Below are 23,817 nucleotides of genomic sequence, written 5' to 3'. Positions count from 1 at the left end.
AATGTTCAAATTATTGAACAGTGGCACTCATTTCACATGCCAGTAAGGTAATGCTCAAGATCCTGCAAGGTAGACTTCAGCAATTCATGGAGCGACAATTGCCAGATGCACAAGCTGGGTTTAGAAAAGGCAGAGGAACTAGGGACCAAATTGCCAATATCCGCTAGATAATGGAAAAAGCCAGGGAGTTTCAGAAAAACATCTATTTCTGTTTTATTGACTATTCTAAAGCCTTTGACTGTGTGGACCATAACAAATTGTGGCAAGTTCTTAGCGGTATGGGGATACCAAGTCATCTTGTCTGCCTCCTGAAGAATCTGTATAACGACCAAGTAGCAACAGTAAGAACAGACCATGGAACAACGGACTGGTTTAAGATTGGGAAAGGAGTATGGCAGGGCTGTATACTCTCACCCTACCTATTCAACTTGTACGCAGAACACATCATGCGACAAGCTGGCCTTGAGGAATCCAAGGCTGGAGTTAAAATCGCTGGAAGAAACATTAACAATCTCAGATATGCAGATGATACCACTTTGATGGCTGAAAGCGAAGAGGAACTGAGGAGCCTTATGATGAAGGTGAAAGAAGAAAGTGCAAAAGCTGGCTTGCAACTAAACCTCAAAAAAACCAAGATTATGGCAACCAGCTTGATCGATAACTGGCAAATAGAGGGAGAAAATGTAGAAGCAGTGAAAGACTTTGTATTTCTAGGTGCGAAGATTACTGCAGATGCTGACTGCAGTCAGGAAATCAGAAGACGCTTAATCCTTGGGAGAAGAGCAATGACAAATCTCGATAAAATAGTTAAGAGCAGAGACATCACACTGAAAGCAAAGGTCCGCATTGTTAAAGGAATGGTGTTCCCCGTAGTAACATATGGCTGCGAGAGCTGGACCATAAGGAAGGCTGAGAGAAGGAAGGTCAATGCTTTTGAACTGTGGTGTTGGAAGAAAATTCTGAGAGTGCCTTGGACTGCAAGAAGATCAAACCAGTCCATCCTCCAGGAAATAAAGCCAGACTGCTCACTTGAGGGAATGGTATTAAAGGCAAAACTGAAATACTTTGGCCACATCATGAGAAGACAGGACAGCCTGGAGAAGATGCTGATGCTAGGGAGAGTGGAAGGCAAAAGGAAGAGGGGCCGACCAAGGGCAAGGTGGATGGATGATATTCTAGAGGTGACGGACTCATCCCTGGGGGAGCTGGGGCTGTTGACGACCAACAGGAAGCTCTGGCGTGGGCTGGTCCATGCAGTCACGAAGAGTCGGAAGCGAATGAATGAATAAACAACAACAAATAGCTAGACACATTGGTACAGGGTCAAATATTAATGCAGTGTGAAATAGTTTTTGTTCAGTTAGATAAATGAAATTTAAAATATAGCTATGTTGTTTCTTCAAAAAATAAGCTACAAATAAAGATAGTTTGAAGATGAATACTGTTTCCTTTCCTTTCTGTCTTGCTCCACCTGCTAGGCATCTGCTGCTCTTTAATGCTATTAAATTACTAATGTAGTTTGGCTTGAGTTTCTCTATGTCAAAACGTGATGGCATTCTTTTGTAACTATTTTTGGTACCTACATAAGATCAAAATGAGAACAGCTAAGAAGAATAGAAGTACAAACTTTTCCTCAAGATGAAATGTAAAATACAACAAACAAACAAACACCACTCTGCCTTTTCTTTGGAGCCCAGTAAGAATTGGACTAGATTACAAGATTCCAGTATTAAATTCACAAATAAGGAGAACCTCAAAAGAGTGTGGGAAGGGCAGTTGTTACGTTTCTGCAGTTTTGAAGTTCTCTGTATCTGAAATCCTATGTCCCTTTCCTGTTATAAGCTGTTGCAGACCTGTAGTGTGCCTGTGCTCCCACGTGCTCTGTGACAGCTTTTGGAAATAGAATCTGAAGCACAGCACTAGTCTGGACCAATTTTTTTAAAAATATATAATTTTTATGAAGAATTGTTATTACAATAGTAAAAGCTAATACAAACTAAACTTAGAGAAATAGAGGCGTATAGAAAAAAAGAAGAAAAAGTGTAGGAAAAAAGAAAAAGAAGAGAAATAAGGTAAGAAAAAAATACATAAAAAAGTGACTTCCAACCTTCATCAATTTGTTTAACTTCCATGTAAGACTAGCCTCGTAGACTCCACACCAGATTTTTCAGCAGAGATTGTTGCTGATAATCATCCAGTTTGGAAAGAGACCACAAGTACATTTTTTTTCACCCATGTTGATGACGACTCTTCTAATTTGTCAGAATTCACTGATTAATCACCACAATTAAACTTGTGGATGGAGAGCTGATCAGCCTCCCCGTTATGCCTTTAACAGAGGGAAAGAGGTTCAGTACTGAATAATAGATTAATAGAAGGAGGAAAACTCATACTTCATCCTACCAATAAAATGGGGAGAAAAGGGGAAGGTGTAACACCTTACTTCTATGTTATATTCAAGACACCTCTGTCGTCCTTTTCCCCCAACACTCTTAACTTTGCCTCCTATTTCTATTACTTCTAACCTGCCCATATCTTTCCCTGTTCATCCACATTTTTCACTGAGTTTAAAAATGTTTGGGGGTGGCTGCTATGCAACAGGAAAATTAACAATACACTCTGAGAAGTGCAAACCCCTATTTGATTAGCTCCCCAGAATTGGTGCTACATTCACTGTACATCGGATGAGCTTGCCAGAGGACCCTAATTACTTCTCTTTCAAAGCACTGATTAATCTTGAAGTTACAGGCCATACGGTATAATTGTCAGGATGATGGACCTTCGAGACACAACTGACATCAGGACTGGTCTTTTTATTTTTAGGCAACAAAAAGCTGCTGAGGGTCTGCATCACATTTCACAGGTACAATGTGATCATTAAGTCTTGTGTACATAAAATGTGCCCTATTGATCAAGCAGATTATTGAAAAGTAAAACAGAACAATCTGCATACCTTTGCTCTGTTGCTACTCTTCAATCAACACATATTGCTACCGTAGCACATCTATGCTCAGAGGCTGTAAATGGTGCCAAATTATGACTGTGAAGTAAACACATCAGGGGCCTTTGGGCTGGTTTGAGCTACTAATCTAAATCACAATGGTAGATGTTAAAGGGTATAATTTACCTACCAAACCTACCATGCTGCAGGGTGCCAGTCCTATAATTTACTGGGTTTCAGTGGAGTTTAAGTTGTAAAACTAACAGTTTGCACTGATACTGTTCTCTTTAGATGTATAAACTGTGTGAATTACAGTGATGTTGAGCATTAATGCACAAATATGATCCACACTTCTTTCACCTAGCTGCTGCTCTGAAAACACTTGGGACTGACCAATGCCTTGAGCTGTCCAGTGTGCATGTGGAATTTGCACACACACCCATAAAGGCTTTCCCAATATCTCAGTGTATATTTCATATACATAACACAGATTATCTTACAGAAGATCACAAGGTAGCACCTGCATTTGAGGTGGTCTATACACACACACCAGATCCTCCACATAAAATCAGCATTGGTCTATAAACTAACATAAGCAATAAGAGCAAAAAGACATATGGTGTATGTCTACAAATATCCTGTAGGTGTATCATTTTAAGAATTAAATTTATGTGGGGAATCATAGGACTGATTGATCTCTTTGCATTTAGAAAAGTAGCATATCATACAGAGAACTTAGGCTGGCACTCTGATTCATAGGATGCTAACTTTTTATAGTTCAGAAGTGAGAGAAACAGAAGAGGTATATCATCTATTTTTTTCTGATCGAGCAAGGTGGCTCTAATTTTATCATGCAGCAGCAGCACTATTTTTTTCTTTCTTTCTTGCATGACTATATACAGAATATAAGAAAAAAGAATGAGACCAATGCAGTTTTAAATAATGCACACTACTTGTTGCTTAGGACTCTTCTGAGTTTATCATTCATGCACAACAAATAAAATTAAGATATCAATCATGTAAAACACATTGCAAATTGTTGGATATTTATCCTGCTATAGCAGTTAATGTATGCACAATAATTCATGCATGCATAATAATTCATCACATTCTGGGATCCACAAAACAGACTTGTAACAGCTGAGTTTCCATCCCTATTAGCATGTAGTCTGGCAGCATGTTCTACTTACTGAATTACAAATTACAGAAGAACAGTAATTGATAAATCATAGGTGGTGTTTGCGAGGGACAACTGACAAAATGTGCGTCATGATGTAACTTCACCCTCTTACATACTTTCATGCAGTGCCATGATACAAGTACAAAAGGGCAGAATTAGGTTGTGATGTTACAATTCTTGTTTTGTCATTTCGGCACTATTGTGTTTAGGAACACAAGTGTGTTTTATAGGGGATTTTAGTGTCTGAAACAGAGACTACATTTAGCCTTTTCCACTGTTGATTACACAGAGAATGTAGTAATGGGAGGCCTGTGAATATTTAGAATTCTGGTATAGACGCAAGATGAGACATGGAAAAATAAATGACTTCAATATAATTGTAGAGCAGTGAATTTCTTCAGTATAATTGTAAAGCAGTGGTCCCACCAGTCATACTTCATGGACTCATATACTGAATTTTAATTTATCATGTCACTAAATCCTGACTTGCTTTTCTTTAATCAGTGTAACAAAAAACCTACAGTATCATTTCAAATATCCATTACACATGCTTAGATTTTAATCAGGTTAAATCATCAGATACAAACATATTGATTTTACTATTACATATCCCACTAGGGCCTTGATGCATTTGCCAACAAGAGACCTGCAGTACATTAAAATAGTAAGTAATCCTTTAAACAATCAAAGGGGATATTCATTTCTGTGAGAGCAAAGCACTCAAGCATGGGAATTGGCAATGGGCAGAACAGCCTGAGTAATATTTGCAAAGCTTTGTATGAGGCTGAAATCCTTTATATCAGTAGTTTCCAAGGAAATAGCAGTGTGCATGTGAATGGTCAGGGGATTGACTCCAACAGGGCTATAGCACTTAGTTTCAGCTGGTAGATCAAACTGTGGAATTGTATAGGCAGCACCATAGTCTCTTATCTAGCCTAAATATGCATACAGAAACACTTAGATACATTTATGATTCTTAACTGTGGCTTGATGTTGCTGCATTTGAGACTCTTATTTGTCCTTACTAGCAAGCTTTTCAATATGCTAGGTCCTTTCCTATTTTTATTTTCAAAAATAGGGGTTTACTCTCAAATCCTACTCATCCAAATACAACATATGTCAGAAGTTTCATCAAGGCCATTGATAAACTGAAGCTTACCCAGAAAAACTCTTTCTTTACTACACTATACTCTTATCTGTGTACATAAGCTCATATAGAAACTTCTTTTCCACAATAGGTAGATATGGTATTCTCTGTATGATAGCGTATGGACAAGCAGTTACTGTACCCATTGTGGGAAGGCACATAAAGATGTAAGTTTTTGTGCTGTTTTTTTTTCTTTTATTCATTAGGGCTTACAAAATGAAGTGATAAGTCATAACAAAGCTGTGCAAAATGGTGATATTGAAAATTACAATGAACAGGCACTATAGCCTGGAATAAGGTTCTGCAAGGTCTACCACTAAGAAAACCTAATCTCTTATACCTGAAAGTTTAATTGTAGGACATGTTGATCCAATGTGAACAAACTGGCATGAATAAGGATAATTCAAATAAGTGTTTAGCATGTTAAGTAAAGTCTGTGGAGTCCTTGGTGCTCTCTGAGCTTAGTTAGGTGAAGTCTGAAACACATAGGCAACCAATAGCTACAACATAAACGAAATAAATCCAGTAGCCTAGTATCTAGCAATCTCTGATGGTCACAGACTACAGCTGAAAAGCTCCATACAGAGTACATTACAATAAAGTAAGCTAGATGTCAGTGTAGACACTGTAGACACTGTAACAGAAAGAACACTTCTTCTGGCATTGGCACATAAGCCTAAATTGCTAGAATAATTTTACAATTATTATGTAGCTTACTTGCAAGATTTTCTATTAACTGATGAAGACTGTTATTGTGAGTATGCACATGCTCATTTTAAGAGACCTGCTTAGAAAATATAGATTCTGAAATCTGAACTCATTCTCAACTTACAATTCAATATCTAGACTCTATTTTTATCTCTTATTTTCTTAGATACTTCTGCTTTTTCCCTTTGAAAGATAGGAAACCTTTTTAGAAACGTTCTTTCTTTTGTAATTTAGAAAGCAACCTTTGAGATCACTAAAAAACAAAAGCAAAACAGCAAATTGCAGACTTCACTGCAGGATGCCAAGTATTACCACTCTTCTTAATCAGACTCACAGCCTGATCCTCAACAAAATCAATGGCAAAACACATTTTACCTTGAGGAGCTAGAGAGATTGAAGGTGATTTATTTAGTAACCAACATTAGATATGTAAAGGCTGGTATGAAATTTCCAAAAGGGAAGGAAAACCATGGACAAATCTATTGCCACTCTGCACCTGCTGTTGAAAACTGTGATCTGCCTCCTTCCAATTATCTTGTACAGTATATCTACAATTATGTCACTGCATTTGTAAATCTATGGGCTGTGTTGATATATACTGCAAACGTATTTGCTATTTTTCCTTTAATTTCTGAAGAGATGCAGGAGCAAACCCACGTACCCAACCCCAGCATTTGTGCATTCACATCCCTGATGTCATATTTAGCAGAACTGCAGAAAGGAGAAACAATAAACTTAAACTAGATTAACTTTTAAATATTCCATGTAATATCCTGGGATCAGAGCATTAGATGCAATTGTACAGAATGCTATTTCATGAGATGCTATATCATGCCTATTGTCCTTTTAACTCCTACACAATTCCTTACAAGCAGCAGAAGTCTAAATGTTTAACAAGGACCTACAATTAAGCCCCTCTTTCTTCTGATTGCCTTTTAATCTTGTCTGCCATCAAAAAATAAACACATGATCTTCAAAAAGCCATTACAAAAAAACATATTGTTCCAATGCTAAAACAAATTTCACATTATCCTCAAGTTCTGAGTCTCTGTGCCGGACTGATATGGTATCCTACAAAATGAATCAGCCAGAGTCTTCTTGAAAAGTAGAGGCTTTTGTCTGCTAGACACTCTGGGAAATGACTCTCAGTCAATATGCATTTGAATCTTAATTTGGGTTTATATAAAACATACTGGGAAAAATCAGCAAATCATAATCTTAGATTTGATTTTTAAAGTAAGCTCAAGTCTAAAAGTCATTCATTCAGTTCAATCTGTATCCCATCTTTTCACCAGTTTTCAAAGCTGTCAGATGAGAAAAGAAGCATTTTGCAGTTTTTCTTCATGTTTGATCCACCGATTAGACCTGTGTTTCAATATCTGTAGTCTATCATAAAAATACAACCTGTGCTTTTGTTAAGACACTAAGACTGTACTTTAAAAGAATCTCCTGGGCTTAGACCTCTATGGGGTGATTGATTTGCATGAGAACAAGGCATGAGGAGACTGGAGTATTCAGTCAAGCTTGACTTTGTACAGTTTCTCTCTTCCAGTGCTATCTAATTTCTGCATCTGTCTGTCATGTTCACTGTTCACTAGAATAGGCAACCATTACACTGTCTCTATCATAAAAAGTCTACATAAACATTTTTTTATTTTTTAGTTTTGCAAGTAATTTTTTTCCTACTATAAAATACCTTATATATTCTTTTCATACACATAGACATGATTTTGCCTGCACTTTCTCATAACATAGAGATTTTTGTGTATCAATTTATTTTTCAGAACACTGCATGACAAAAACTGAGGGAAAAGCAATGCTGGTTTTGGAAGTGTGCTTGAGATAAGTTAATCTCAATGTATGAACAGAACTATTTTTCCCCACATATAAAGCTCTGTATGTGGGGGCATGACATAATGTAACATCTGTATCTTTCTGGTCTGAGAGCTTAAGGGAAAGAGGACTGGATAGACCGTTCTGAAAACTCTCACATCCAATGTAATACGGAAAGAAGGGAAGGTCACAAACTAAAGTTTTTCATTTTTCTCCAAACCCATATTCCCATGGCCATCTTCTATTTTCTCTTAGGGCATAGCCCAATTTCTTTATAATTATCCATAACTCATAAAAACATACGTTAAAATGGGATGACCCAATCCTCTCAAGTGAATAATCTGTGACACAGCTGTTAATTGAATTTTTGCAAAACAATAAAGAAATCTGCCTGGAAAGAAAATAATAAAAAGCTACAGTCTTCCTGATTGGATTCAAGTAACCTATGAGCAGCATTTGATAGGAAGTAAAGGTATTAAATGCTATTGTCTTTTACAAATTATTTTTGGAAATATATAATCTTATTGTAGAAGGAAACAGGATACCCTTTGTCCAATCTCAGGTCAATAAGAATGAGTAGTATCAGTATTGATGGAAAAATAAAATAAACAACCTTTTTTTTTTTTAAAGGTAGAAACAGATGTTTAATTATTTCAGGAAGCAGGCAAACAAAACCAAACTGTTCTTCTTGTTTAATAAACAGAGATGTATATGTGAAGCTGTGGAGATTGTACCTAACCCTATCAATACCTTATTTGTGGCTGCCACAAAAATTGGACCCTCTTTCCCCCCCCCAAAGTTTTAGAAATATAGAAAGCAAAAGGACTGAAATAGTCTACATGCCACTAAGCAAGAAGGAATGTGGAGAAAATCTCTTTAAGGTGATAGAAAGAACAAGAAGATTTATTCTTCATATTACAAGCCAAGTGTGCACAGAAATAGGAACAATCATAGATCTCTTCCTAACTCTATACTTTTCTGTGATTCTACCAGATGAATGGGCTACCTGTTTCCTATCTATTAAAGCACTGTTTCTGAACTATCCTGCTTTCCCCCCCCCCCACAATCCTATTCCATATACCTTATTCATTCTATTGTCACATAGACACCCCTGGGAATTTTATTTCAAAGGTTCTATGAGGTTTACACATTTGGAAGGGAAGCAGAAAACATATAAAAAGGAAGGGATGAAAAATTTTTGATATGAGGCTTAAGCATATTCATCTATGGATTCTCTATATATATTTTGATTGATATTCCAAATGCACAAGGTGGGGTAAGACATGCAGACTTCACCATTTGCTTCAATGGGAGAAATAGCTCTATGATCTCCCCTTGTGTAAACTGTACGGCTGCCATTGATTTATTGATTGATTGCATTTATATCCTCTTACAGTCCCCAAGGACTCTCAGGGATTCATAGACATCTAACAATTAAAACATCAATGGTTGGGTTAAAATTAGAACATGTATCTACAGTATATAAAACATAAGCAACTCAGCAGCCAACAAAGTTTCTGGCAAACTGAAATGCTATGTGCAAATGATAGACTTCTCCCACTGAAACCTAATTTAAAGGAGGTATGAGTGCAATGAATTTTAGGATATTTGTTGTTATTTCATGTACTTGAAAACTTTGTTATCAAATTTAGCATATGTCTCAAAGCTACAGAATTGGAATTACTTTGCAATTAACCTACCTGGCACTGAAATCCAGCTATAAAAAGTAATCATTTTAATTTTACCTTTCAGTTGCAGTTTTAATTTCTCACAGTTAATCACGAACATGGCAGTACACTGACCACCTCAATTAGTTTTGTCAATAAGACCCAGAATTATATAACAATGCTCAGCAAAAAGCTATTAGAAACAAAATGAAAATATTGTGCAATTTTGCAAAGAACACTTGTAATGCAAAGAGGAAAAAGAAGTTCAGCTCTGAAAACTGAAAAACAATTAACCTAAAGCAAAGCAATACCTCCAAAGAACTAGTGATATCTGTCAGTAAAATTATCTTACTGAATATAAATTATAAAAAGACATTACTTCAGATATACTATTACTATAAAATATGGACTAGTGTATTGAATCTGCTGTGTCCATATAGAACTTTGAATTCTCAGTGAATTCTGAGTAATGGTTTTACTGACATAATTTTTAAAGTGCCCTTGCAGTAATCAATTAATGCTGTTTTAGTATTTTAAAAAGGTATCCCGGTCTGTCTTTCTGTATGTCTCTCAAAAGATTTCTTGGAGACAGTTTTCCTGAGTATCAGCATTATAGTGTGAATTAATGATGAATGCTAAGCAGAGCAGCTGAGAAAATTGTAACATGTCTGGTAAATCAGTGTATATTTGGAAAAGAAAAAAAAGTTCAGATTTTGGTACAGAATTAGTAGAGGGACAGGCTGGAATTTATTGAGGCAAAGGCACTCATGGGGTGGGGGAGTCAATATGGTAGTTACAACCACCCAATCAAAGCCACTCAAGCTTGCCTAGATCTTTAAATCATAAGGCATGTAAAAGGGAATGGGGCTCCAGTCTTGCAATCACAGCCACTATCATGACTTGTCTGATTCCCCACTCTGGATAGCCCTGTGCTGAGGATTTCAAGGCTTCTCCCAACAGTTCTTCCAAACATAAAAGATGGGGCTGTTCTCTCTTCCTTACATTTTCATAAAGTGGGAGGGGTTAGGCAATGTTCTTGCAAAAGCCAAATCAAATCTTCATTATGGTCAAAGACCAGCGTACGCAAAAGCCAAGGATTCTCTCCAGGTTTACAGCATAGACCTGAAAGCACACCAGACACCCAAACTTCAAATTAAGTTCATAGGAAACATACTTAAAAAAAAAAGTTCTGTTGCTCAAGAGTGAAATAAATCAGGGGTGTACTACTTCTTTCAGGTCAAGGGTAATTCTTGGCACTTGAGTGACATTCCAGGGCCACATTCCCAAAAGTAGATGGTTCAGGGTCAAGAATGAATAATGCTAGTGTAAAAAGCTAACCTTATTTTGACCAAATTTACATGTGATTAAGCATAGTTAATCTGAATACTTCTCCTTTGCTTAATATTTACCCTCTTCTGTTAGACTAAAATCAACATCTGGGGATAATTTTCATAAGGGAAGAGCTGTGGGGTTTACCTGGGTGGCCATGGTCCATAGGTTGGGCACTTCAGAAATATTCTTTCAGTTCTCAGGGTTAATGTTGAATAGTTTGACAACACTGAAGCATCCAATGTCCCATTTCTTGTTCTTAGACTCTGCTATGTCTTAAAAACATGCCACTATACTGGTGTTGCTTTCAATCCACTCTCAGCCTTCAAGATGATCTGATTATGAAGGGCTCCCCAAAGCATGACGCCTGAAAGTGAACTCTAGGGTTAGGGTGCTGGCTTGGGAATTCTGAGAGTTAAAGTTCACACATATTAAAGTTGCCAAGTTTGAAAAACACTGCACTAGCTGAACCAATGGTCTGATTCTAATACATTTTTCTGTGTTCATGAGAAAGCAAACATCTTCTGTACTGCAGTTCATTTTTTTAAAGCATGCCTTTCTTCTCAAATAATTGATCCAAGCAGGATCCTTATCTTGAAAACAACTGCTTTTGCATCAAAAGATTTATAAAACAAGTTATTCAAGTCCTTTCAAAGAATCGTCAAGGCAGAAGTAAATACAAGATGATCTGAAAAAAAGGGCTGCCAAAAATAATATTATTTTACTACTGATGTATTTAGTTTTATGCCCAACCTCCAAAAAGTAGAACACTCCCAGCTTTGACATCACTATTCCATAAATTAGTAACAAGTCAGTTCTGTTACTATATTCTGGGTTGCAAAAACTGTGCACTGCTTTTTTAAAGCTGCAATCCTTATACAAATATTACATGAAGATTGGCTAAAATATAATTTTATTTTATTGAGAACATCTACAGAACAGCCAAGTTGCTCAGATGGTAAAACTGTGTGTACTGGAGAGACACAAAAGGTCACTTAGCTATAAAAGATAAATATTCTCTTTTCTCCCGAACAGTTTAATGGACTCGCTTAGGCTATTAAATATAAAACGGTGCTGTTTATTTGTTCCCTAAAGTTGTGCAGTTTATTTGTTCCCAATTCATATCATATCTGAGTTCAGGTTGCTAGTTGAGGAAACAAAGCACTTAGGTAGAGCTTTTAAAAAAACACATCCTATGTTCCTTTTATTTTTCTTCTTTTAACTATAACATACATTGCATTAAAGCACATCATAAAAGCCTCTGTGACTTTGCTGACTAACACTATCCTCATTAAACTCTAATTCTTTAAAAATTACTCCATAGATGGACATTCTATGTAAGTGTTCCTATTAAAAAAATACAAGGCAGGGAGTGGTCATCAAACTGAATTGGATGGAAAGTACTTGATAATGTTTAACAAAACTGTGTGTCCATCCCCATCTTTTGGCTAAAATTAATTTATGGGGAGGTACAGTATATTAATTTTAGAATCATAGTGGTGCCAAAAATATGATGTAGACCTATAGCAGCAATTATTTTATCAGCAGGTTGGCACATAGGCACTGTGATTATTGTCCTGCTATGTTAGAACCATGGATTCAATATCCTTCCAGGATTTCAGAATTTTCATATAAATAGAATTAGAGAGTTGGATGGGGTCATTTATTCATTTATTTCCCACCTGTATTATTTTTATAAATAACTCAAGGCGAGGAACATTCCTAATACTCCTTCCTCCTCCTCTTTTCCCCACAACTACAACCCTGTGAGGTGAGTTGGGCTGAGAGAGAACAACTGGCCGAAGGTCACCCGGCCGGCTTTCATGTCTCAGGTGGGACTAGAACTCTCGGTCTCCTGGTTTCTAGCCTGGTGCCTTAACCACTAGACCAAACTGGCTCTTTTTTAAAAAAATAATTAATTAATTGATTGATTGATTAATATTTTTTATTTATGCTATTAAGTCCCACCAGTACAGTACAGGAATCCAAATTACAACATTCTGAGAAATACCTATTTAGCTTGAAGACATTCAGTTGGAGGAGACTCTACTACCTCCCCACGATAAACTGATCTTACAGTTAGGAAAACTTGTTTACCATTCAGCCAAACTCCTGATGAGTAGACTATTATCCCATGTTTCTTCACAGAGAGGATGGAAAGAAACTGATATTTAAAACAGCAGCAGTAGAGGAATCATATTTGCCTGGGTTCATAAATTGCACTGTGCAATTTATATGTGCTGTTTGGTTTTGGATTAGCTCAATATATGAACCCAAGCACTGTGGTCTGTAAACTTGTTTTGTGACTTAGTGTGTGGTTTTAACCAAGTCAATTATGATTTATTCAACATATAATGGTTAAGCAAACCTGGCTTAGTAAAATCTATGAACCTAGCCTTTAGCTCTTCAAAATCCCCTAAATGAGGATTGATACCCCGCTCACCCCCCTCTCTCTTTTTCTTTTATAGGCTCCCCACTGCAGGGCAATTGTTCTCTGTGCCAGCTATTTCTGTGGAGCTAGTAAAAAGGGAGACCCATTAGTCACTTCCATGCCTCCACTTCTGCTAACCAGGAATCTTTAGGACTAGATAACAGTATCTGCAAGTTTCCTTCATTGTCTTATTTCATAAAGCCTGGGAAATTCCTGGGCTGGTGGGTGAGGAACAGAATAGCTTCAGCTGCTCTCAAGTCACCTAGAGTAGGCTTGATGACATATGTTGTCACAGAGTTTAAAATTAGCTTTCCAGCAGCTGATGAACTGCAACCTGAGTATTTTGATTGGGAGAAGAGAAGCAAGTATGAACATTCCAGAAAATTCAACCTCTTTTTTTCCCAGGAATGAGCAGTTTTTTGGCGACAAGGAGCTACACTAGTCTTCGGTGAGGTGGCACAAGTCTAAATGGGATGCAAAGTGGGCAGGCCTATATTACTCAAATGGGCTGTGAGAGGGTTTTCTCATTATTATTTGGCTTGTGGGGAGTTGGGGGAGTTAATTTTTCTTCATATTTATATCATCATCCTACATTTTTATATATAACTCAAGGTGGCAAACATACCTAATGCTCCTGCCTCCTATTTTCCCCACAGCAACAACCTTGTGAGGTGGTTGGGCTGAGAGAGAGTGACAGGCTCAAAGTCACCCAGCTGGTTTCCCTACCTAAGGCAGGCCTAGAACTCACAGTCTCCTGGTTTCTAGACCAGCACCTTAACCACCACACCAAACTGGCTCTTAATTATACATATCATTTAAGGCCACTATATCACTCTGACATCCAAGAGATGAATTTTCATCATGATCACCATTCAGAGCAGTTTTTCTCAACCTTTTGATGATGGAGGAACCCTTAAAATATATTTCAGGCCTCAGGGAACCCCTGAACATTCAGGCTCAAATACAGGCCAGAAGTTACAAAATTATATTTGTTTCATGTGTTGGCCTGTATATATGCATTAACAGTGTTCTTAAACTAAAAATAAAGAATGGAACTTACTTCTTTAATGTAAAGTTGCCCGAATTTGAAATAATTTTTAAAATAAATCGTGATCTCCCAGGGAACCCCTAGTGACCTCTTGTAGAACCCTATGATTCCACGGAACCCTGGTTGGGAAACCCTGATTCACAGGAAACACAGAAAGTTATCTTCCAGCAAGTAGCGTAACTAGTCCAGTACTATCCCTACTGAGAGCAGCAACTCTCCAGATATCTTTTCCCAGAGCCACTAACTAGTTCTTTCCACAGAAAAGTCAGGAAGATGCAAGGCAGGCAATATTTGGGATCTACCACAGATTCCTTTACATACTCTCCACAGAATATATACAGTTAATGCTAACCGTAAACTGGTAACAACAATGATGAGGATATGCTTGCAGCTTTTAAACCTATGCAAGCATTCATTACAGACTTATGGAGAGTTAAAATGTGGAAGGGTCATGGGCCAGCTTATAAGCCCTGCTTTGTGTACCAGGCTGTTCTTCAAGACCTTCACGTAGGGTTCTGAAAAGGGCCTGTACATCAATTTGCTGAATATTCTTTCAAAGCATTCTATGATCTGAAATCCTGTTAAGGCAGGTTTCACAAACTCTGAGAAATCTTGTTATGCAAAGATTTTTAACAGTAGCAAATATAGGAAGGCAAGTCCTCCCCTAGGTCTCACATGGCAGTCAAAGTCTAGTCCAGAGTTCTGCAAAAAAGTTCAGAGTAGTCAACATTGGAACAGGTCAAGAGTCTGGCTAAGGTTGGTTTCAAGGAACAGAGCAGGCTAAATCAGGCTATCTCAGATGTCTCAGTGTTTGAATGAGCTCAAGTAAAGGCTTACATCTCAAAAGCTCCTGCTCTCCACTCAAGCAGTTAATGGTGTTTAGAATGAATTATGGTTGCTGGGCTACTTGTGACTAACAGCCTACTTAAAACAACCACCAAATTCTGAATAGATTAATACTTCCAAGGCACACTTCCCAGCAATCTGGTTCTGCCTGCTCTGTGGCACTTAACTTGGAAGCAGATGCGCTCTCAGTCTTTGTCCTTTCTCCAGAGCCTGAATCCAAGACTGTGGCTGTGAAAGCAATTCTGCTAAGACCGAGCCAGCAAGAGCATGGCTCCTCAGGATTGGGCTTGCCATACTCTATCTTCATGCAGAAAACTCCTCTAAGACAGCCACAACCGGGTATTTGAGTTGCAGGTCCTCTGCAGGTTTAACCCTTTAGGGGTTGCAGATACACGTCTGCATGACGCACTAGTCTCTCACTAGTCAGCTTAATCCCTAATTCAATGCACCGTTTATGATCTTGATCTTGTGTGGGTGTTCTGTGCACCTACTGATAAATAATTTGTCTAATGGGTAACATCATTCTGCCTCTTCACAGCTCCTGTGTTTTTTCTTCATTTAAAAGGCAGGATCTCAGTGGGTACATACATGTCCTTTCTCCTCATCTTGGTAGGCCCAGCAGTGATTTTCCACTTCCTATTGTACTCTTCCTTATGCCTCTTCTAAGTCTAAGCATATCCTAATTTGCCATAAATTGCTTATTAGACAGTAACTTACAGGCTCTTGTTTCCAGCATCTTGCTGTGCACAATAACTGTTAAAGCTTATAACAATATCACTCTGTTTAGAAAAGGAAATTATTCCTCTGATGTGCTGCAGTAAAATACACAATCATCTTCAGTTTACACTGGACCTGATTCACATTAGTCTAGAATGAGGCAGAGTCTGCGCTAGCATTATATCCTGGGGGACTCTCAACCTAGTATCAATCTCATATACACAGCCAGCACATAGACTTTTTATACCAACATTGTGATTGATAATTCATATGACTTATAATTTAGATTCATAAGGATGCCCAACTCAACACAGGCTCTGGGTGGTATACAATTAAAAAAGAAAGCCAATAAACATAAAAATAAACCTAACAGGAGGAACAGCATACCATAGCCAAACAAACACTGCAGACCAAAGAGACACAGCACCAATATATTAAAGAGCTTTAGGCAACAACATCCACAACAACAGCTTTTTAAAGATTGTCTAAAGGTATTGGGACGCGGTGGCGCTGCAGGTTAAACCGCTGAGCTGCCGATCGGAAGGTCGGCGGTTCGAAACCGCGCGGCGGGGTGAGCTCCCGTTGCTAGTCCCAGCTCCTGCTCACCTAGCAGTTCGAAAACGTGCCAATGTGAGTAGATCAATAGGTACCGCTTCGGCGGGAAGGTAACGGCGTTCCGTGTCACCATGCTGGCCACATGACCCGGAAGTGTCTACGGACAACGCCGGCTCTAAGGCTTAGAAACGGAGATGAGCACCGCCCCCTAGAGTCGGACATGACTGAACTTAATGTCACGGGAAACCTTTACCTTTACCTATGCAGTCAGGGTGGTTTGAACCTCCAGCAGAGATGCTGTCCCAAAACGCAGGTGTTGAGATACAGAAGGTGCACTTCTTGGATCCCAAGAGACAAGAGTGCTCCCACTCTGTTGTATCATAGAGGATAGGCAGAAATACAGGTAGTTCTCATTTAGTGACCACAATTGGGACCAGCAACTTGGTCATTAAGTGAAGCAGTCACTAAGTGAAACCATGACTGTGCTTACAATCTTACTTCAGCTTTCCTTTACTTTACAGACCTGCGAAGGTGGTAAATGTGAGGATTGGTCACACGCTTACTTTTTCACATCACTGTTGTAACTGCAAATGGTTGCTAAATGAGGCAGTCGCTAAACAAGGACTACCTGTAATGGAAGAGAGGCAGTCCCTCAGGTAGCCAAGCACTATGCCATGAAGGGCTTTATAGGTGATAACTAGTATCTTGAATTGCACTCAAAGCTTAATGGTAATCACTACAATTTATGTGGCAAAAGTGTTACATGAGCCTACCTAGGTGTGCCCCCAAACTGCTCACATTGCTGCATTCTGTATTAGCCACAGCTTTGAGTGGTCTTCAAGGGCAGCTCCATGCAGAACATGCTTTTGGGCCTTCTGGTGGTAAATAAACAAATAAAAATGTAGGGCAAGTTGCAACAATCCATACCTGAAACTAGTGAGATATTGAAGTGGAAGGTATAATAAAGGAATCAGCAGATGCAACATCTGTTTCAATCTGATGTTTCCTTAGAAGGTGTCCATGTGCTTTAGTTTGCAGAGGATAATTTTGCGCTTGAGGACAATTCCCTAATCAAAAGACTACCCAACTCCAGTAAAGGAATGAAGAACAAAGGAAGAGAGCATGGAATTTTTAAGCTGCCCATCAACTTTAGACAACAAAGTGTATAGACATGCATGTTTTATCAGTCTCAATCTTCCCACTGTGGTAAAATTTATTTAAATATAATATTTTCCTCCTACAGACTAAGAAAGTGACAGTCCGATACATCAGGAGGGAACCATCTTAGGCAAGGTTCTTCTTGCTATTCCCAAGATAGATTTCTGAAAATTGCAGCAGTAGTTATGCAGATCCACTGTGAAGACTGCAGTTTCATTTAGTGTTTCAGAGAATAAAGCTATTACATAAATCGGGATAGTTATTTTTACTATTGATAGGTACAACTGCTTTCAGAATAATAAGTCCTATAAATTTTCACCACCACATAATACCCTATGCATGTTCTTATTTGAAAAGTAACGTTGGAAAAATACTAGTTATATTGTATGATATTCTAATAAACAGAAAGCCAGTGAAAAGCAGAATACAGCCAAAATAATTACTATAACAAGGTGGTTCTCTGTCAAAGAGGCAGTATGCTAAAACTCTTAGGTTTTGGAGAGCATCATTACTGGAACTCATGAATTGACAAAGCTTTTGCTCAGATAGTTATCTAGTCTGAGTGTATAGTACACTGGTCATCTAAGGAAGCATATACTTTTTCTCTGTTATGGATTTTAAGTCAAGCAAAAGAATACTAATATTTTAAATTTTGCTTTTCTGCAGAGTGGTGTTTTCATCAGCTGTGAAATCTTTTCTTTAGCTCAGAAAACTTGATTATCTCCATCCTCAAAGGTCTTGCTCTGGTGTACCCAATCTATTTTTTTGCTGTTTTTTTTTTGTTTTTTTTTTTGCATCCTAACTCTGGAATAGCTATTGTTGCTACTCACTCATTTTTCTTCTCAGAACCAGATGATGATTTTGATTTTTAATCTTCACTTTTTGGTAGAATTGCTTGCACTGTTGCTTAATGGTACTATATGGAACACAGGTCAGTGCAGAGTGCCTACTTGGATCATAGAAGTCAACTACTGCCTGCCCTATGGAAAAGCATTCCCCCTCCCCACTCAAGATTCAGATGACCCTGACCCTGTTAAGACTTTTGCAAGCAACTGAACACCTGTCTGTTTCCCCAGGCATTTGGGTCAATAGGTTTGGTGAGCTCTGCTGTTGTTGATGTGGGTTTTGTTGTTTGTTTTTGTGAGTGGAGTTATTGTTTTATCCATCAGTGCTGGGGGTTGTATTTTGCAATTTTGTGTTATGTTGATATTTATGGTAATAATTTTTCTCGGCTGTTATCTACCTACCTACCTACCTACCTACCTACCTACCTACCTACCTAGATATCTTGTATTTGATTTTAACTGATTTTATGATTGTTCGCCACCCAGAGTCACTTGTCTGAGATGGGCAGCTATAGAAATTGAATTAAATAGATACGGTAAGGTAAGGTAAGGTAAGGTAAGGTAAATAATCTCATATAACAAAGTGACTAATATGATTCTTGATGTTTAAACTAAGGAGGCAGAAGAATAAAATTATTTTATACCTGAAAAAAACAGCTAGGCACCTTACTAATACAATATGAATCTCCTACTATTCAAAATTTCTAAACAGGATGAAAACTCTGAGAAGGTGTAAAGAAAAAAGAGACAGAAGAACAATTAAGGACAAAAAAGCCCAAGAGATATTCCATGTTTCATCTTATATCATATCACTTAACAGATTTTCTTTATGTTTGTTCAATTGCAGAATGAAAGAATGTAGATTCTCAAGCCCTGTTTCATCATAGTAGAAAAAATACATATTGAAAACAACGGCATACATTTTCAAGTCAGAACCTACAATATTGGCAATGGTTGGCTCTGCCACACATTAAAGGGGTGGTGCGGGGAGCAAACAATACCTGATGAGGATTCACATGCTTTTGTATATAAAGTGAAGGAACAAATATCAAATCCAATCAGTCCAATGCTTGCCTTTGAATGGACTAAATAAATGGGAAATGTTTGCTTTCAAACAAGTATGTCTTTATCAAAAATATAATCCATTATGACTAGGATGGAATTATCACAAACCTTTTCTCTCTAGCAGAAATTTTAGTTATGAGTTCCATTGTGCCAAGGACAGACCAGTCTTTTCCAGACACTTACCCTCTGACAGCATGAATAAGTCTCAGTGATGGATAGGCAGTTCGCACTTTCAATTTATTCTTAAGGATTAATGCATTAACCCACTCCACATGCTTCTCTCCGCCTTTGACCATGAAAGCAGGGATCCAAAGGACACTGTCATTCAGCATAGATAGTCTATGCACAAATTTTTCTCTGTCACTCTCATTCCGAAAGCCTCCAAATGCTCTTTGTACAACTGATGGGTTCATGGTAATAAAATCTGATTTAGTTCCCACGTCTGCAGCAAACTCCACCACAGGAGCTAGATTGCACCTGAAGAGGAAGAGATTAATGGAAAAATAAAAATAAAGAAATGAAACATTAACTCAAGTAAAAAGCATGCATGAAATAAAAGCTGAAAATGAAAATGCAAGGCTATTTCAGAGTGAGCAAAAATAGTGATGCCATCTCACAGGTTTAAATTTACCCTGTGCTGAATAAAGTATTGTCCTAGTCATCTTAAAAATCTAGATAGAATCCAGAAGCAATTTCAATTCTGCTGATATCAACAGGTACAGTTTACTTAACTGTGGACTTAAATCTCATTAAATTCTACTTATTTACTCAGTAAATGGACCACCAATCTAAAGGACATTTCTAAATAATTCAAGTAATGAATTCCAAAGAAAGTTTTATTGTGCATGAGATGTAGGCACCACACCAAAGGTTTACAATCTTTTCAGCTGGCATACCATATTCCAGCAAGAGGGCAAAAATGAGATAAATTTGGATGAATGAAAATGAAAGTAACATAGTTCATGGGTTTATTTCTCTTCTGTAAAACTGTAATTCAGTGGCAATTTTTGGAAGTGCATTGGGGACTGCAGCAAAAGTTTTGAGACTACCAGCCATAGGGCTTTGGGTTGTGCAGCTCTTGTACAAAACGGTGTTCCTGTACTAACACAGTGCTCCTTTACAGAAATACACATGCATATGCAATGTGCAGTTAATTTCAGGATCAATATCAACTGCTGCATGAGAATCATCCAGATGAGCATTTTGTGACTGGATTTTCAGAGCCTAATGAATTCAGTTTAGATACTGAACTATGAAAAAAATATAGTTGCCCTCATAATTTGTCAATGTTAACTAGTTATTAATTGATCATGGTCCAATATCAAATATTCCATAAAGCCTAGAATGCAATTATGTACAAGGTAGTTTCTTTTCTTCTTCTTTTTTTTAATATCATACTGCATTTGTTAGCAAGAGGAGGAACATGGATTAGTAGCCTTGCAGCAATCAGCAACAATCCTATCTTCATAGTAAAAGTTTTCATAATCTTCAGATATTCAGGTTTATCCATGCAGAGGAACTTAAACAAGAACACCACAGTTGTTAGTCGCCAAATCCCTGCCTCAGACTTCCTATGACTCCATCCTGACTGCAAAGCTGTTATAGGTCTGTGTGGTTTGTCTTCAAGGATTAGTCCATTCTGTGGTGGTTAATTCTTTTAAAAAGGAAACAAACAAAGCATGCTCAGCTCAATTGTTGGACACAATTTTCCCATATAAGTACATTTTTCTACCCACCTTTCCCAAGTACTATATATATACGTGTTTGAACTGAAAAATACTCTGAGGCAGATGATAATAGACTCAGAGAATTGTGCCCATCTATTCCACAACAAATTCTGTTGTGGTAGATCACAACATTTCACCCGAAATTTATTTTACAACCTTACTCAGGAACCAGGGAGTAAAACCTCTCTATACAATCTGGCTACTTTGTAAAGTTCCTGTGAAAAACTGGATTCTGCTGTTTTCAGCTGCTGTTAAGAGCAACAGATGGCACTTGTTGAAGTGAAGGATGTGAGATACTGGTGAAAATGAAATATTAAATTCTACAGAGGCAAAGGAAGCTAAAAAATTTCATTTGGAATTATGTAAGAAGAGTGTGTGGGTTATCGGTGAGAGATACTAGCAAAATCTATACTTCTGAAAACATGATACTTGAGCACAGAATGAAGATGTACTCGTTGAATTCTTGTGGTGGATGGCCAGCTACTGTGCAAAATTATTAAAGCCATTAGGAGACTATCTAATGTTCCCTCATTACATTTATGAGCTCTTTGTTTATATATCTGACCCCTCTTACACACGCACACACACACAGACACTAATTGATTATGTGCCATCAAGTCATTGTTGGTACTCTCAGCAACCATATAGATAGATTTTCTCCATGATGATCTGACCCTAATCTGGTCTTTCAGATCTTTCAATGGTGCAATCGTCGCCACTAGAACTGAGTCCATTCATACATCAAATATGCATAAATTATATATGTGTATAAATGCATACACACACATAATATACATATATACCCTCAAAATAAATATAGAAGAAATTATGCCACTTCTGACCAAATAAAACAGTTTCACCATAGGTTCCTTGTTAACTTTTCCTGTATACAGCATGATGTATTTTTAATGATTTACTGGGTTTCCCTTGTTTTTATTATGCTTGTTGATTATTTGTTTTAAAAATGGCTTTCAGCTGTATCTGATGCTTTTAAGAATAAATATGTCCATTGACTGTACTGCCAACTGCATTATACTATTTAAAACAGTAAGGAAAAAAAAATAGCAACACTTTTGCTTTTTTCCATAATACATTTTGACACCTTAGACTGTTTTGGTAACATATATTAAGCAAATATGAATATAATTTTTAAATTATGCTCACAGCACTCCCACATTCAGCTGTTGAAAATTCAGGTTAGCAGTATTGTAATGTTCGTTCAGTTTTCACTGCTAATATTTTCTGAAAACCAAGAAAATACACTCAATGCTATTTTTCTTGGTTAAAACCTAAAAATAAAACTAAACTAAACAAGAGGACATAGAGTAAGTCATATATCTTTAAAAGATGAGACTGAACACATAATTCAACTATTCTTGTTATCTCCTCAGTTTTTAGTACTACTGCCAGAAATCCTCCACACAGATTTAATACATCCTGTGAGGATACTTTTGTTTTATTCTATTTCTTTACTCTTTCAGGCATGGGAGACTAGTTTAAAGCTCCTAATAAAAACTGAGGAGTCATTAGCAAGATAAAGAACAGTGAGCTCTGAGCAGTCTATAGGAAAACCAAGAGGCCCCTCCATCAAGTTAGTGAAAACAGAATGCAGAAGCCAGCAAGACCCATGTGGTATAAGCACAGTGATTCCCTCAATCATTGGCTATGTTTCTCCAAAAAAGGCAGCCAGCCGCCACATGAGTGTCCCAGCAAGATCCACGATGGGAGAAGAGGGGAGAAGTAATCATGGGAGGAAAATGACTATAGGCTCCAGAGCCTAATCTCCTTATAGATTCAATGTTTCACTATTTGCAACTTAATCATCTGTGGCTTTGTGCTGAAATAGAACCTCCAGAGATAATGAGGGCAACCTGTAATGTCCTGTCAGGTGCCTTCCAAGGAAAGCTAGGAAGCTGTAGAATTACCTGGGCTAACATAAGGAGGGGAGGGGAGGGGAGGGGAGGGGAAATGTGGGAGCTGCTGGGAAGAAAGTGAAAAGACTAATCTGACAGAGTGCCACAAAAGTATGAGGAGTTACACTAAAAAAATGGTAGTTGGAATGACGAAAGGAAAATGGTGCTGCAAAATGAGAATGAGAGAAAAATATTGTATAATATGTATTTAGAAAAAAAGATAGTTGCAAAGAGAACAAGGAATGGTCAAGATTAAAAGAGTAAACAGGGACCAACACCTAAATCCACACACCTCAACCAGAGTTTATGAAAAATATGAGTACTGCTATAAGCAGTTACTTTTTGTAAAATGCAGAGAAAATGGTAGAGTTCGGCCCCTGGCAATATTTTCCCCACTCCATGAAATGTTGGGGCCAATATTATCTTAACCTGCTACCAATGGTCTAAAAAGGTAGTCTTCTTCAAATTAAGCTCAATTCTTTTATGGAGACACCTTTAGCTACATACAGAAATGCTTCACCACTGTCTTCTTGCAGGGTGTTTTCAACTTCCCTGTTTAACCTCTAGCTCTAGGATTTCCTAGTGGCTTCCATCCAAATACTAACTAGGTCCAACTTTACTTAGTTTTTAAGATCAACAAGGTGCTTCAGCCTTGCTAGGCATCTTTGGCCTACTCAGGCTCATTCCCCAAGACATACTTGGGGAAT

General features: G+C 37.7%; 1 protein-coding gene across 1 annotated transcript in view; it reads right to left on the bottom strand.

Moving 5' to 3' along the window:
• ST8SIA4 (ST8 alpha-N-acetyl-neuraminide alpha-2,8-sialyltransferase 4) overlaps window positions 1–23,817 on the bottom strand; it is a 106,050-nt gene that overhangs the window by 33,122 nt on the left and 49,111 nt on the right. The window contains exon 4 of the mRNA XM_063295391.1: window positions 19,654–19,947. Within this exon, the coding sequence (XP_063151461.1) occupies window positions 19,654–19,947 (294 nt within the window). The remainder of the gene's footprint in view (window positions 1–19,653; window positions 19,948–23,817) is intronic.

The sequence above is a fragment of the Candoia aspera genome, chromosome 2 (genome assembly GCF_035149785.1).
Source record: "Candoia aspera isolate rCanAsp1 chromosome 2, rCanAsp1.hap2, whole genome shotgun sequence".
Taxonomy (NCBI): domain Eukaryota; kingdom Metazoa; phylum Chordata; class Lepidosauria; order Squamata; family Boidae; genus Candoia; species Candoia aspera.
The sequence above is the reverse complement of the archived record's forward strand: the minus strand, read 5'-3'. Positions and strand labels throughout refer to the sequence as shown.